The sequence below is a fragment of the Urtica dioica genome, chromosome 8 (assembly GCF_054948205.1).
Source record: "Urtica dioica subsp. dioica isolate 48M chromosome 8, U.dioica_male_clone48M_v1_H2, whole genome shotgun sequence".
Taxonomy (NCBI): Eukaryota; Viridiplantae; Streptophyta; class Magnoliopsida; order Rosales; family Urticaceae; genus Urtica; species Urtica dioica.
Window position 1 is genome coordinate 28,514,449 of NC_142763.1, and position 16,240 is coordinate 28,530,688.

The window sequence follows — 16,240 nt, forward strand, 5'->3', positions numbered from 1 at the left end:
TGCTCTGAGTCGTACAACTATATATGTCCACGGCTTAATAATCGATATGCATTGCTTAAGAAACCTCTGACTGTTTTTGACACAAACAAACTTCTCATGTTACAATTACACCTTGCAGTAGAGAATCAACATGACCAAGTGTCGCTTGATCATATCTCTACATTTTCAACACATGGATCTCAAGAAAGAAATAAAATTAAAAAAGGACAATATAAACATAAGTAGAGCGATCTACTTCATTCCTCGCCGTAGCAAACCTACCAAAAACATGAGCTTTTTATCAGCATAATTTCTTTTTCTTTTTTTTTACTGATCCAATAAATGAACGTCTTGAAATCACAAGGTTAAACTTCATCCACAAGTAACAGTGTATACCTCAAGTCTATGGTATTATTAACCCTTCCCGTGAGTTGCCACATATTGGGAAAATTGCACCATGATGGGTTGAAAATTATGGCACACAAAAGACTAGTAGTAGTTCAAAACGGTTGACTTTCCTATCTATTGACCGTGGTTATATCAGCGTTGGTGATACCTTTAGGCTCTTTGGTTTGTAAGAACCTTTCCGAAAATTGGGTTTTCCACCAAATCTTTAGCTGTGGGCCGCCGAACTGGATCCGGGTCCACCATGACCTGATAGAAAAAGAAAAATGGGTATTTTAGGTCTTCTCTTTCATTTTTGTTAGTTGTCATTGTTACCACTGTGATCACAAGTAGAGAAAACTTGAAGCACATGCTTTATTCAAACAGGTATTAGGGTCAAAACCAACTTCTGTATTGAAAAGCACTGTTAGCTCAAGTATTTCATGCACGATAATAACAGAAAGTTACGGTATGAAAATGGCCAACTGATAATGATGGATTGAAGTAGAGAAAAATGATAAAAGGCCAATACATTAGTTTGTTACAATTAGAAGCAAAGTCAAAGAAATGAACTTGGCAACATCCCACGTGGCCCTGTTATATCAGTTTATGGGATGAAAATGAAATGCCCAGCCATTTCAGAGTTCTCTAACTTGCCAAAAGAAGGGTTACCCTTGAATAGACTTTTCAAATATTGGATTCAAAAGACAGGATCTTCGGTTCACATGAATAGAAACAGGAAATAAGTGCGTATACAACAGACTTTTGGGACTATACAATTACTTCTAGCACACCCTGATACAAAAATATCGGTTCGAGGCTTAGGCATCAAGTCTCACCTTGAGGCAGCTACGATGGATAGCATAGGTTTGAATATCATATGTAACTCCTTACAACACCTATCTAGACCATGGCAGTCAGAACCAACTGACTCAGAAGTTTGAGAATCAGTGTCTAGATATAATGTCATGTATGAGATTGATGTGTTCTCTGTTGTTCCATATGCACATATATTTAATATTTCTGCTGCTTTATAGAAAAAAAATCCGAGGCTAGTGCTTTCAAGGCTTACGCCTTGCTTAGTAAAAGGTCTCAGTTTAAGGTTTTGGGAATTCTGGCCAGTGAAAAAATATATCTTTCATCACTTTTGCTTCTACACTCGCAACTTCAAAAATTCTGTCTAATATCTCTTGAAAGAAATATAGCAAAGATCATAAAGAAATCAAACAAAAAGACATAGTACCTTGAGCAAGTTCTGGAGTTGCACTGAATGACCAGGAAGGAGCGGTAATTTTCCTTCCTTAATGCTTAAGAGTTGAGACCCTGATTCTGGCAAAGATGATCCTCGTATTAGCTCATAGATAGCAACTCCCAGAGAAAATATATCAACCTTGTCAAGATGATCGTATCTCTCGTTTAAGATTTCTTGTGGCATGTAACGTGCATCGCCCTCTTCAATTGGGAGGCTACTGTCAAGAAGAGTTGCACATCCGAAATCCCCGAGCTTATAAACCCCGTTTTTTACATATATATTGTCGGGTTTTACATCCAAATGAGCTATTCCTTTCCCGTGAATAAACTGCAATGCCCTTGCAATCTGTAAAATTTACGCCAAGAATTTGGATATGAAATCTTTCATATTTTAGAGAAGAAAGCGTGATTGAAATACTGGATGGAATAAAAAGTAATTTTAACCTGATATAGAGCTAGCAAAACCTCTTTTTCTGAGAATAGTTGCTTAGACTCGTTGTTAGACAAGCTGTGTTCACAAAGCTCCATCTGAATGTAAAGCTGCTCGTTTTCAAACCAAGATGAATAATATCCAACAACATTTTCATGTGATCCTAGAAGACGGAAGAAGGTGTAGACTGGTTAAATGTGATGACAAATATATCAAACAGACAAAAGAAGCATGCTTAAGCATGGAACAAACCTAAAGCTGCCAAACATTGAACTTCCATTAGAGCTTTCCTCCTATGAAAATGGAAAATTTGTATCAGCGTATTTTCAACCCAGGGATCAATACATAGAAAAGAACATACAACCAACCTTTCTCTGTCCTGATGCAATTTTTTAATGCTATATTTCACAGCATACAAGCAACCATCGATTCTCCTCAGAACTTTGAATACATGACTGAAGTTGCCACAGCCAATGTACTGTAATAAAAGCAGAAAAATGGATTATATAAACTAACTAAAGACAGTAATCAGCAAAGTTAAAACGATCCATTAGCCAAGGACACTAGTGAAGGTGATATATACCTTGATCTCATGGAAATCAGTGTGGTAGCGTGAGAGACCACTACCACCAACAATTGCAGGGAAAATATCTACAGATTTAGAAATCATGTAATCATCGGTTTAAATAACCAAATAATATTGAAAACCGTCAAATACAAAAATCATCAAAACCCTCCATCCATTCAGGCCATAACAAAGTTTTCTCCCATTTATATGCAGTGAGATAACTAAAATATTATCCACTACTGTAAGTACCTGCACACTTTGATCTCTGGTTGCTAAAAGGATCAATGTCTGTTTCTGAAGTATCATATACATATGGATTCCTGATACAAGGAGGGGGCATAACCCGGCAGCGCAGAGCAACTGCAGATTGGGACACGTAGTTTTGAATCCTTTTCGTTCCGGTTGCAGAGATTTTCTCAAGCCTCACTTCATCCTTGTCGTAATCATCGTCCGCGAGTTCTGTAATGTCTTGAATGTTCGACAATGTGGGACTGAGGGGATTTAATGAAAACTCGTCTGCATATTTGACTACATTAAATTAGCTAAAGAAAAGAGAAAAGTAAAAGTAAAACAAAAATAGTCTCATGCTGCCATACTAAAGTTCTTTTTTCTCATGCACATGCAATTTAAAACGATATATTCGGATATAATAAGGGATAGGGATTCTAGACGTAAAAGTGCGGCTGCGCTTTCACACCAAACAAAGCCAAGTTTTGATACCCTCTCAGTGTGGTGTAGAACGATCCAAGATGGTCGTTTGTTTGCTAAAACAAATGACATAACTATCTCCACAATTGAAATGACTCTTTAGGCAAGGTTCAAAGCATTCCCAACCCCTCTCTATGTTGCGCTTGTTGACTATTGTCTTGAGTTCTCACATAGGCTATAGCTTAAATTTAAGCTTTATATTCAAATGTTATAAAGCTTAATTATAAGCTATGGATCATATGTTATTTGTGATATTGTTCTTTCGGAAAGAATTACTTGGTTTCTTTCTCTTAATATTGTTAATGGCCATTAGTATCTGATTCCTTTTGTAAAATTAATACATAAACAGCGAAGTGAATTTACCAAAAGCATGCCTTGCATTTGAAAATATAGAGACTCTAAACTCTTGTAAAGATATTCTTTTGATATGATTTTAGACCAACATCATATTCACGATTCCAATATTTCAAATAGCGTATAATCTAATCAGTGAGCTAAAGTGTTTTACCTTGTCGACATCTCTTATTCCTTATCGTATTTGGTTTCTCCGGCGATTTGGGACAGTTTTCCTGAACAAGATAGGAAACATACTAGAGTGAATACTCATACATTAAACAAACAAAGAACTCATCGTCAAATTCAAATCTATACCTCGATGCTACCAAAGCCCCTGAATGACAAATTCTGATTATCTGGGGTAATATAATCAGGAGTACTGCATTGGCCACAAAATGTCAGCAATTAAAAAAAAAAGAAATAAATTAACAAAAGTTTCAATCAGTTGACGGAAAAAGGGTACCAGAAGAAGTCTTGGCTGAGAATGAAATCTCTATCGTCAGCATCGAGCTCGGAAGGAAAGTTAGGGTTAGGGTTAGGGTTAGGAATTTGAGGAGGCTCAGATTTCGAGGCGATAGGAGAGGAGAGTTGGAGATTCTGGCCGAGCTGAACCTGCAAATGCCTCATAAGCGTTCCCTTCATTTTGCTGTTACTCTCTCTCATCTTCCTCTTACTCTTCTTCTTGATGCTACTGCTTCCATACAGTGTTCTCGTCCCTCTCATCCACAATCTCTCTCTCTCTCTCTCTCGAAATGAAGAGTCTGAGTTCGTGTGTGTGTTTGAGAGAGAGAACGAAGTACTAAAATTAGGAGATTAGTGAAATAAAAAGTCTGTGAATTGGGGGTTTTGGGGTTCGGATGAATTTCAAATTGCGCGGGATTCAAATAAAGGTGCTAAAATCGGACGCGGGTCAGACTACGCGCGTGTGAGATTGATCCGATCTGAACCGTTGAATCCTCTAAGTGATGGAATCTGGGCTCTGTTGGCTGGGTGATGGGGGGGGGGGGGGGGGGGGGGGTCCCATTGGGTTGTCTGGTGATATAGTGGAGATTATGTATTGCACTATAGCGTACTATGTAAGCTTTTTTTTTTTTTTCCTCTTTTTCCCCCTCTCTTGAAGGAAATATATTTATGTACATTATCAGTAGGTAAAAAGGAAATTAAATTAATATTATTATATCATGTAGTCGGTAGACATGGCTCTCACATCAAATTGAAATGAAAAGTTTCTGACAATGGTACCCAATGGACCTGTATCAGAGAGGTAGTATCATACTACTATAATGTGGTTTGTAACTTTGTGTATCTCATGCTCATTTAATTTCATCACCCATTTAAACAAAAATTACAATAAATAAATTTCAACTTCAATAGAAATACATTTTGTAGGGTTTGATCTTCAAACTCACAAAAGAGGTCATTTCATACACATGTTGCAAAGCAAACTAAGTTTTTTTTTTTTTACAAGTTATTGAAGATACATGCTCATACTTAAAATGAAATTTTTTTCTTTCAATATAGTTATTATTATCGAGGGTTAAGGTGCGAGTACGACAACTACGTATGCAATAATCTCCATAAATGAACAGATTCATCAGATATTATTATTAATACTAATTGAAATCTTGAAAGTAGTTAATTGAGTTTAGTAAATAATACTTAATTTAAGAATAACAATAACTAAATTTATGATAGCTAGTTTGGTGTAGTGGTAATCTCACACATGCCTTGACGGATAGGTCATGGGTTCAAACTTTATGTGATGCAGAAATGTATGCCCCTTATGATTTATTCTAAATTATGTAATATTTGTCAATAGTGTCACATGAGTTTTGCACTGCTAATATATCATGATATCTTTGCCAATAGTGTCATTTCTCAAAAAAAAAAAAACAATAACTAAATTTCATTTCGTATAATATAATCTTATCATTTGATGGGGTTAGCCATTTTTTATGTATTTTGAAAACTGTATAAAAAATAAAGAAAAATCTCACAGGCTATGCCACTTTAAACGTTGAATTTGCAATTTAATCAATGTTCCAAACATGTTTAAAATTTAGTCACGTTTAATGACATGATCTCATTAATCATATAACATTTTACATGATTGTCCCTAACATTTTCATACCTTAATTTTGGTAAATGACTATGTAATTACTTAACGTGATATTAGGTTGTCGTTCAACTAAATTGTTATAACTACTTTTTCAACAACTTATTTATTTTAGTAGGATTATTAAGTTCAATGATCAATCAAACACATAAAACGAAAGCAATAAATGCGACACGAGATTGGTAACTCTGCTCAGTGAAAAACCACATACTCAGGGGTACTGATACGTCCGGGTGAAAATCAATTCACTAACAATCGTCAAAGATACATGAATATTAAGTTTGACAAAATTCTCTTTCGCAAACACTTTTGTCTTTGACACATTCTAAAAAACCTTGCAACCTAAGCTCCCCTTAAGATTGAGACTCTCTCTCACTTTCGCTCAATCTTTTCCCGAAGATTGATAAAACGTCAATATGCAAAACACGCTCTCACACTTAGTACGACATTACGTAAGCTGTAAGTTACTCTGAGTTCGTTGTCGATGATGATCTCCAAGGTAGAGAGACGAACACAAAGTTTATGGTTGCGTTAATTACCAAATCAGGAAGTAAGTCACTCAAACAAACCCTAGATAGATTTTATATAATTGACTTCCTAATCTCTTGCGAAATATAATAAGTTGGATTCTCCAAACAAATTTGATCTTATTCGTCCACAAATCTCGGAACCACACAACGTGTTTTGCTACTTTATTTCGCGCGGGAGGAAAAGATATAAGTACCCTGCATTTTTAAGTTGCTCGAACAACTTCTTGACGCTTTGACTTACAATTTGTTTTGCCAAACAAATTATGCCACAGAGGATCCAACAGGCTAATTTATAAAAATAAAAGAAGAGTTGACCGATTCTTTAAAATTAAGTATGAAATTAACTAGATAACTACGTGCCTTAAAATATATTAATTACAATTTAATTTTGTTTTTTTTTTATTGTAACATTAATTAAAACCATATTAGCTGTTATTTTAAATCTATAAGTTTTTGTCGAAACTTTCTCTAAAACTGAGACAAATTCATTTTTATCAAAGAATTAACTAAAATGGTAAAATATACATTACGCATTTAACATGGTTCTAAAATTGTTTAATTATCTATCAAAACAATTATGCTAATTGGTTTGATTCTTGGGACCTTATGTTAGTCCCCCGTTAGATAGATTCATCCTTGACGCAAGGATTGACACCACTAGTGTCAAGGCCTCATAAATGTAGTGGGCTTAACCCGGACATTGTAAAAACTAAAAAATATCAAAACATTTATTTTTGTATTAAGAAATCATTTACATTAACTAAAATAATTTTAAAATTTAAAAAATGGTTAACTACAAACTTAAGCAATGAGTTTTATATACAGTAACAAAAAATATGGTTAATTTTAATTGTCCGTTTAAAATTAAAAATTATGAACTAATTAACTATGTGTGGCTAAAACTATTATTTGCATGGCCTAATATTACATATTCCTGAAAAGTCTTACAATAATCATTAATCATGAATGATTTGTGGGAAACACACAAGGCGAATTATAATTTTTTTTTTGGGCTTACGACTAGCGTCATTAATTCATAATTTTCTACAAGTCTTACCAAGTTTTCATGGCGAATTTTCGGAAATAATGCTTCAGTACTCGTAATCCCTCGATCATCGTAAGGCATTCGAGTGTAAACTCCACAATGCCCTACATGTGAAAGGCGTGCAATCGGATGGATAGATATAACAAATGATGAAATGATATACTCTATATAAGGAGACTCACTTTCATGAGTTTCATTTTGACATTATGAAATCGAGTAGTGGTTTGACATTCATGTGTTAGGTATTTTAGTTTATTTCTCAAATTTCATATTGTTTTTTTTTTCTCTTTGTGAATTTAGCATTTCGGATTCAAAATTAATTGTTACAAAATAAAAATTCAAAAATATTAATTAACTTTTCAAATATATTATATTGGCCCTCTTCAAGATTTTTTTGAGTTGTTTGGTAAGAAGTAAGAACAATTGCACAAGATAAAAAGGTGAATTTCTCGAGATATTATGTACAAACAAGTGCTCGTATTTGTTCGTAATTTATTTGTTTTTTAAATGTGAGTTAACATTAAGCTTGGTTTAGTTTTCAATTTTTTTTCCTAATGCAATCCTACCTTTTTTTTAACCCATAATTTTGTTATTCGGAAGAAAAAAAACGAATATAATGAAAGAGGAGAGAATTTAAGAACAAAATTTCAGTGCCGTTGAATTTAGAGGCAAACAAATCGCCAAAGGCCAAAACGAGGAGGTTAATCCAGGGATGCGGCGGCAACCACCGCACTGGGTGAGCGAAACCCTAACGTTCTTCTTCTTCTTCTTCTTTCACAAAAGAACCAGTGACCTTGATTTTTCTTACTTTTCGAGCCTGGCATTTCTAGGCAAACCCAGATTCCGACCAGAGCATCTCCGGTAACTAATCAAATCGTTTCCACGACAATATACACTCTGAATATTCTAGAAGTTTTGCTCTGAGTAATAATTTCGGTGGTCACTTTGCAGATGAAGAAGAGTTGGGCAACGATTGCGTTTCACTCGTCGCTTCTGTTCATAGAAAGGTACACATTATCTCTCTTGTTTTACTATCTCACTGTTTCAGATTATCGGAGTTTTAATGGCTGATCTTTTCACAGCAAGGGTCGGAAATTCTGTCGCGTTTTGAACTACTCAAAGGTACTTGATTCTTCTGTTCTTTATAAAACTATTAAATTTGTGTATTGCTCGCTGTGTTAACGCTATTCAGAATTGGTTCTCTTCGTTCTCAGGAAATCGCGAGGTTGGAAATGAAGCCAGTGATCTATCCCATACGGTAGTCGATTCTTGTGTGTGTGTGTGTGTGTGTTTTACCCCTCCTTTTGTGTATAATTTGGGAATTTATTCATGGCTTTGGTTGCAATTAGAACCAAAAAATTCCGATTTTCGAAGATGATGTTGAGATTCCCGATTTCTTTGACGATGACGTGATATCAGAAGATGAGGTAATCTATACTTATTTTTTTCAATATTTTTTTTTCTTTATTGTATATGAAACCCCAATGTTGTGTGTGTATCTTTTTGAAAGGGGAAGAATGTGCAGTCAAAGATTTCAAGTCCAGACCAACCCCAAAGAATTTCGAAAAACGCCAGGCTTGATTTTGGAGCTGGTGGACAAGACTTTTTGAACTCATGGTCTTCTGCGAGTAAAGAAGCCGAGGCTCTTGCACATTTGAGCAAACATGCTTCATCCCATTTGAAACAAAAGAAATCTTTTAAAGGTAATTTCTTTGGGTTTTTATGTCTTGGTTTTTGGTTCCATCGTAATTCCAAATAATTATCGGCTTCAGTGATGTTTTCTATACACGTACAGTTGTTATTTCTGGACTTGGTTTCTACATTCTCCTATTGGGAAATGGTACATGGCTAGAATAGAATGATATTGTGTCATGCATTGTAAATCAGAATCGCTAAATCTTACTCTTATACACTCTATGCCAAAGTTTTAGCCTTGTCGCGATAGCCCGGATTCAGATTGTTTATTTATAACGCGACTGAGTCAACCATACTTTTTCTTAACATTTGACTGTTAGTCTTGCTAAAAAACTTGAGTAGGCGCTAAAGGGAAAGGCAAGCCCAAATTTTCATTCCGTTTCCAGTCACGTGGAGAAGGACCATCTTCTCATTATACTCTGAAAGATGAAAATATCCGGGCCATTGATGACGTTCCCGAAATTTTGGATGCGATAAAACCCGGAGCTGAGCTTCTCGAGGACATTCAGAATGACGAGGAAACCCCTCCCGAAGTGGAATTAGAAACCCGTAAGCATGAATGTAACGAGCAGCCAAAATCGATCGCCGAACTTTTAGATGGCCTTCAGGATAGCACTAATCTTCCTCTCGGAAATTTAAGAAAGGTTTGTTTCTCTATTTACAACTTTCAGCTTTTCGCGCTCATACTTTTTTTATCCTCTTTACAGATGAGAAGTAAAAGAGGAAAACGGGTAATCAAGAGCAGAGAAGTATCCCCTGATGATGTGGATTGCTGTGAGCCATCTAGTGACAGCGAGGTTATTGATTTGAAATCCGAGCTAAACATTTTCTAACTGAATTTCATCGTTTGGGTTATATTCTTATCAATGCTCTCATGCAGAGGAGTGATAATGAGATTGAGCTTGCCGTCCCTGATGCTAAAAGAAAAACTATCGTAGACCAGTTCCATGAAGCTTTTGGTGATACTTTCTCGAATGAGAATATGAGAAGTAATCACAATGTGTCTAAAGCACTGAGGTCAGTGGTGTTTACTGTTATAAACACGATTGAGAAGGATAAAATAGTTGCGAGAATAACTCTTGGTGCTTAAATATTCTCGGATTTTGCAGAGGTGGATTGTATTGGAGACTGCAACAGGTTATGCAGATGGAAAAGGAACGAGAAACAGATTTTTTGGAGAAGAAAGGGGATGAAGCATTACAAAGTATGTATACATATATATATATATATAAATGTATGTGTGTGTATATATATATATATATATATATCATCAGTTACAGAAATTCTCACTTTATTTAACACTTTCTATTCCCAAAACATTTTCCCTCAGTTATGGAAATTAACTTGCATAAAATTGAAAAACAAAAATTGTGCATTGGTCTAACGTAAGTATATATTTGTATTCTGTCTATATTTAAAATACGTGACAGATGAACAAAGCTGCATTTATGTCAAGCTTCTGTCGAGACACTTGGAAGCAAAGCTGACAGTTTGCCATTGCTTCGTCAGTGATAACTTTGAGGTATTTTTTTCCATGGAAATAATTAGTTCAATTTGATTAGGAAATTTCTTAATTAGCTATTTTCATGGCCATGCATTTTGGTTTGACTTAGTTTCTATATTTTTTTTCTGCAGGGCCTCCAAGAATTAGAGCCTCTAAATCAGCTGGAGAACCAAGTATCAAGAAAAAAAATAATTTTCAATCACAGAATCTCTGCTGATGTGGAACTCGAAGTCGGAAATTGCATATGGATTCACCCACCATGGTACGATTGTCATACTATAAATTTGTGTTGACTTAGCAATCAAGTGAAATGATCTATATGGTCCTTAGCTTGCTTGTGTTCCAAGTAACTGTTTAAAATCAAATAATGTCAATTTCTATGGTGAAATTGTACAACAGGAAAGAAGTTAAAGTACGCAATGACGAGAGCATAATTTTGGCAGCTTATTTTTCTAATTTCTAGCTGATGAGTTCGGATCTTTCTGTATATAACATCTGCCACTTGTGATTAAACTAATTCGAGGTAAGATCGCAGAAAGAAAAAAAAAATATTTGATTTCTAGAATATCACATAGGTCTTAATTTTCATGATACATTAAGTTGACAAATGAAGGCATATTCTCTCCTTTTTCTAGTTAAGAGTCTAATAATCAGTCAGTCATGTAACAATTTATCTTGATGACGATCATAAAAAAAAAAATAGCACATAAAGTCTTTGTGCCGTGCAAGAGTACTTGTATTCGCTATGTGCTCATTAGTTTAAGACATCGTTGTACTTCATTTATTATATTATCAAATTGATTAATCTACCGATCCATTTTAGTCTTTTGCAAATGGCTATTATATATATTGATAAACACCATCTGCAATATATTCCTTGTCTGTGTGTAAAAGCCGTGGACTGATTCAACTTTTAACAATAGGCCAATGACAGGCTGTGAATGATGCTCTCTTGAGAGAAGAGTCACTCTTCAAAAGCCTCATAACGTGGACTTTTTATCCCTAAAAGGCTGACTTGGTTAGAGTTGACATTTTATCACCACCCATAAATCATTGATTATGACTAGGAATTACAGATTGAACAACTCTTAACCCAAATTTCCTCATTAAATCAACCCTAACCAGTCTCCCTCTGTCTCTCAACCAAGCGCAACGAAATGCAGTTCCGAGAGATGAAGATCACCGTGGTCTCAGCGAAAGGGCTGAAGAGAGTGAAGCACCTGAGCAAAATGGACGTGTACGTGCTCGTGTCGCTCACGGGCGGGCACGAGATAGAGAAGAAGACCCCGGTGGACAAAGGAAGCGGGCCCAACCCGAACTGGAACTTCCCGATGAGCTTCAACGTGGCTTCCGACGGAGGAGGACACCTCAGCCTCCGGTTCAGGGTGATGTGTCGCCGCCACGTCCACAGCGACAAGGACATCGGCGAGGTCACCGTCCCCGTGAAGGAGCTCCTCGAAAACGGCGGCGACGGAAGGTACGTCAAGTACCTCGCCTGTCAGCTCAAGAAGCCCAACGGCAAGCACCGCGGCGAGCTCAACTTGACCTACGAGTTCGCGGCCCAGCCCCTCGAGGCCTCGTCCTCGGTCAAGCCCAACGGGCCTCCCGCGGAGGGGTTCGGGCTCGGGCCTCCGATGGGATATATACCCGTGTATGGAAACGGGGCACGGGTCGGGTTTGGGCCAATCCAGCAGAGGCCCGGGTACGGGAACGGAGAAGTGGACTCTGCTTTCTTGAGCGGGGTTCTTGGCGGGTTGATTATCGAAGAGACGTTGAATAATGCTGCTTCTCACGGGCGGTAAGTAAGAATTCGAGGCCGGAGATCATGGCGGTAAACAGGGTGGTGGTGGTGTTTGTTGACTTTTTTATTTTTATTTTATTGTTATAGATGTTTGGCTACCATGTTCTTCAGAAAAATGTGGATATGTGTGACTTAAATCCAAGTTTAATTTATCGAGCATTCCAAGAAAAATGAGTTCTCTAGGGGATTTCTTTGTGAATATTTGACTTCTTGTGTTGGTTGATTTTAACCAATGTCATGTGCTGAAACCTAACCTTTTGACTCGAGCTGGGTTTTTTTTTTTTTTTTTTTTTTAATCAGAAGTATATTTTTTTTCATAGAAGAAGGTAACTGTAACTTCCAAAGCATGGCAACCTCTTTCATAGTGCAAATAGGCTTTTCCCAGAGGAGATTGAATCACCTATATCGCTAAAAAGCGTTGAGGGACGGTGCTCGAAACTTGTGTTCTCGAGGTAACTCCTATGGCTTCGTTACATAGCGTGAATGATAAATAACCAAAGTATCTAGTGCCAAATATGAATGCAAAAATACCTGTTTCATTTCATTCTCAGATGAGATTTATGACGAGTACTTGCATAAAAAAAAGACAAAACTACTTTCATATGTTAGGATTGGATGGCTGAAGATTAATTCTATCGCGTATTTAAGTTTGTAGCTCAATCTCGACAAATGGCCATATTCTAGATTCGTTATGACATTCGAGAAGGTGGGAATCATTGATTTGCACCGAAAATTAGTTGAGTTCGTATAAAGCTAGCAATAGGTCAAAGCATACTCTCTATATTCCTTTTTGCTCACTTAGAGCTAGATAATTTTAAGGTTATCAACATTCAAAATATTCACTAAAGCTAAAACTCATGAGATCTTCTCACAAAGCCGTTCATTACTTCAACTTTTAGAAAATACATTCATTAATTAATACAAGATGCATCATTTACACTAAGAAATGCACGTATGTGGCGCTCTATGTAGTTATACTTTTTTTTTTTAATGAGATTATTCCAAATATGTGACTATTTGGTAGTGCTTTTCGGCTTTTCCCATATTCCAATTGGAGTAATTTATTCCAAAAATATAACAATATATGGATGTCATTAATCAGTGCAGTTCGTATAAGATTTTTGAAATAACACTACGGTCTTATAAGAAAAAACACTACCGGATGTTCATAATACTTTTGAATCATTTTTTTTTATTAAGATTTTTAACAAGACATGCTAAATACATATGCAATGTGCAATGTCATAATGAGCATTTCATTGTGACATATATTGAACTATATGGTCGTAGAATAAAACAAAATTTGTCTATCAAGAAAAAACCCTGTTTCATTCGATACTATGCAAGTAATTAATCACTATGCGTTGTATTACTGTCGGTTAATATTGAACTAATATTTGTTGTGTATTTATTTTCTACTACCCCGAATTCGAACAAAGTCATACTCACACACACCTCATCTCCCAAAATTCTCTAATATTTATCATTTGATCTCTTTCTTGGTTTTATAACAATTGACATAATTTTTGGCTTACTCTTTCATGAACACGTGAATGTACTGTTGACTGTTGAATAAAATGTATATTGCAGCTTCTATCGATGTCAGTTTGACCGGATGAAAAAAGAGATGACCACAGCTAAAACAACACAACTTTCTAAATGTGAATGCTCACGAAACTATTTTGATGTTATATGCTCGTGTTCATATATGAGAAGAGTAATACTAGGGTTCATCTTTATGCAGGTTTGAATAAATGTCTCCGTACCTCTATAAGAAGAGGTAAATATTATTAGGGTTTTCGGCGAACCATAACCTTTTGCAATTATAGTAATCTGCCCTAACAAATAATTCTAACAATCTGGGAGATTTATTTTAGTAAAATCACGCGTCTTCCGTAAAAGCTTGAATTACTGTTTAATGCCAGTCAATTTATTAGCGTGTAAATAACTAAAAATATACAGATTTATATTGACGGAAAACGGTCAAATGCATTAAAGTTTAGCAAATAAATCTTTGTTAAAAATGTTCAATGTGTTAGGGAATTATAATTAAAAAATTAGGGTGATAATAGCTAAATAGTCAATTTAAAGTTATTAATTTGCAAAATAATCAAGGTTTGTTTTAATTTAGTGAAATAATCAAAATGTGCAGTGATCTAGTTTTAAAAAAAATTTGACCCCAAGATTAATTTTTTTTTAAAGTGATAAATTACTTATAATAATCGTCAAAAATTTTAATCTTGACTATGAAATTTTTTTTGAAAACGTAAATTTTGTTACTTTACTGATAAGTTGAAACTTTGTTATTTTGTTAATGATTATTTTGTATAATTTTTCCTAAAGATATGCGCTAATTTTTATAGAGAAGAGCAACAAAATCTCAAGTGATGCCAAAACACTGAAATCAATTACCGGAAAACTTCGCGGTTTGACTGATCATATCTGACTTAGCATTTTTAATTAGATTTTTATTTTTAAATAGTTAATAGTAGTCTACCTAGCTTCTTTATGTCCCATGTGGTAGGTTTTGTGTTTTTTTGTCCTTTTTATGTTAATTATGGGGGGTAGCCGGATTGATATGTGTGTAGTATTATTCCTCTAGCTTTGAAGGGTAGGTATAAAATATCTATATAAGTAAGTAACCATGTGATCTTCCTGATTTATTTTAAAATTGTAGTCTAGCAACTTTTTAATATGTATAAAGCATCTTTTTTATTTTTGTTCAAATTTATTGGCAAGTAAAAATGTATGATGATTACAATGATCATATTAATTTATAAATGGTACATAACTAACCAATCAATAATAATTTGAGGTAGTATACTTTGTAGATATGACTTTCATTTTTCTTCCTGTGTAATAATTATTTGTTATATTTGAAAATAAAATAGGCAGATTTTGACCAGCTTTAGAAATTGGACTAAATATTCATCTCGAACTTAAAAAAGTTACCAAATAGTCTTAGTAATCTTTGTTTGAAGTGCCACTGTATTCAATTTACTCCTGAGTTTAATTGGAATCAGGAAAGTTATTTAATCTATCCCAAATTGATGTTAGTGCAGTTCTTCATCAAGATATGTATATAAATTATTAATTTGTTAGTTTTTAGTAAGTCCTCATCGTACTATTTATTTATTTGTCTTGTCTGTGTATAATACATTAACATTTAGCTCGGATTTCAAATTTATATAGGAATTTGCAAATTGACATAAAAAATCAATTTTATACTCATGTTCTTACAGAATCTAAAATGGTGGTACTCAATCAAATTGTGTTTCTCCTCTTTGGTTCATGATTTAGGGTTTCGATTGAATTTTTAGAAAATTAATTTAAAATAAATTAAAATTACAGCATATAGAGCAAATAAATTTAAAATTGGATTCGAAGATTACAAATGCACAATCAAAAGAGAGATTCAGTAATTCACGTATATGAATTTGAAACATAAATAATGTATTTTACTATACATATCTTAATATATCATCATACAATAACTTTAAATATGCAATAATGTTAATTATAATTTTTATTTTATTTTTACAGGAGAAACTGGTCAAAATGACATTAGTCATTAACATATCTATCAATGCAAATCGTGATAATAATTAGTTTGGTCTAGTGGTAATCCCACACATTATTCGGTTGAGAGGTACTGGGTTCAAGATTTATGGACTGCACATGTCCCTTAAGATTTATCTTGATCAATAGTGTTATCATGTAATATTGATCAATAATCCCACTTCTCAAAAAAATAAATAAAAAATCTATCAATACAAATCTAAACACATTTGTGCTGGATCTTTTTTATTCACAAGCTTCTTATTTTATTTAAGTATTGATTGTCCATCGATTTTAGCAACAAAAAAAAGGTAATAAAATGCTTAATATTTCTA

The 16,240-nt window shown here is 34.7% G+C and overlaps 3 protein-coding genes across 3 annotated transcripts; 2 read left to right on the forward strand and 1 right to left on the reverse strand.

Annotated features, from left to right (window-relative positions):
- Positions 1-34: 34 nt before the first annotated feature.
- Positions 35-4,511, reverse strand: WEE1 (WEE1-like kinase). Its single transcript, XM_089622932.1, has 11 exons — positions 4,120-4,511; positions 3,972-4,035; positions 3,829-3,889; positions 2,862-3,128; positions 2,628-2,695; positions 2,413-2,522; positions 2,297-2,337; positions 2,059-2,207; positions 1,607-1,960; positions 376-633; positions 35-257 (listed from the first exon to the last, which is right to left on the reverse strand). Exons 1-10 carry the CDS (start codon positions 4,377-4,379, stop codon positions 538-540), a joined length of 1,470 nt encoding a protein of 489 aa, XP_089479058.1. The 5' UTR covers positions 4,380-4,511; the 3' UTR covers positions 35-257; positions 376-537.
- A 3,475-nt stretch (positions 4,512-7,986) lies between these two features.
- Positions 7,987-11,460, forward strand: LOC149388916 (kinetochore protein). Its single transcript, XM_089622933.1, has 14 exons — positions 7,987-8,083; positions 8,178-8,208; positions 8,299-8,354; positions 8,430-8,469; positions 8,562-8,605; positions 8,697-8,774; positions 8,858-9,050; positions 9,385-9,686; positions 9,750-9,839; positions 9,923-10,059; positions 10,152-10,246; positions 10,473-10,564; positions 10,678-10,808; positions 10,946-11,460. Exons 1-14 carry the CDS (start codon positions 8,060-8,062, stop codon positions 11,007-11,009), a joined length of 1,377 nt encoding a protein of 458 aa, XP_089479059.1. The 5' UTR covers positions 7,987-8,059; the 3' UTR covers positions 11,010-11,460.
- Positions 10,953-12,613, forward strand: LOC149388917 (protein SRC2-like). The gene is made up of 2 exons (XM_089622934.1): positions 10,953-11,069; positions 11,695-12,613. The coding sequence occupies exon 2, from the start codon at positions 11,704-11,706 to the stop codon at positions 12,346-12,348; it is 645 nt and encodes a 214-aa protein (XP_089479060.1). The 5' UTR covers positions 10,953-11,069; positions 11,695-11,703; the 3' UTR covers positions 12,349-12,613.
- The last annotated feature ends 3,627 nt before the right edge of the window (positions 12,614-16,240 follow it).

Bases quoted from the DNA above. Each gene is read 5' to 3' on its own strand.
- LOC149388917 (XM_089622934.1), top strand. From the start codon at position 11,704: ATGCAGTTCCGAGAGATGAAGATCACCGTGGTCTCAGCGAAAGGGCTG.
- WEE1 (XM_089622932.1), bottom strand. From the start codon at position 4,379: ATGAGAGGGACGAGAACACTGTATGGAAGCAGTAGCATCAAGAAGAAG. The intron at 3,129-3,828 runs GTAAAACACTTT...TCAAATATGCAG, and splicing joins GAATAAGAGATGTCGACAAG to ACGAGTTTTCATTAAATCCC. The intron at 2,338-2,412 runs GTTGGTTGTATG...CCATTTTCATAG, and splicing joins TTGCATCAGGACAGAGAAAG to GAGGAAAGCTCTAATGGAAG.
- LOC149388916 (XM_089622933.1), top strand. From the start codon at position 8,060: ATGCGGCGGCAACCACCGCACTGG. The intron at 8,606-8,696 runs GTAGTCGATTCT...GGTTGCAATTAG, and splicing joins CCAGTGATCTATCCCATACG to AACCAAAAAATTCCGATTTT. The intron at 10,565-10,677 runs GTATTTTTTTCC...TTTTTTCTGCAG, and splicing joins TCGTCAGTGATAACTTTGAG to GGCCTCCAAGAATTAGAGCC.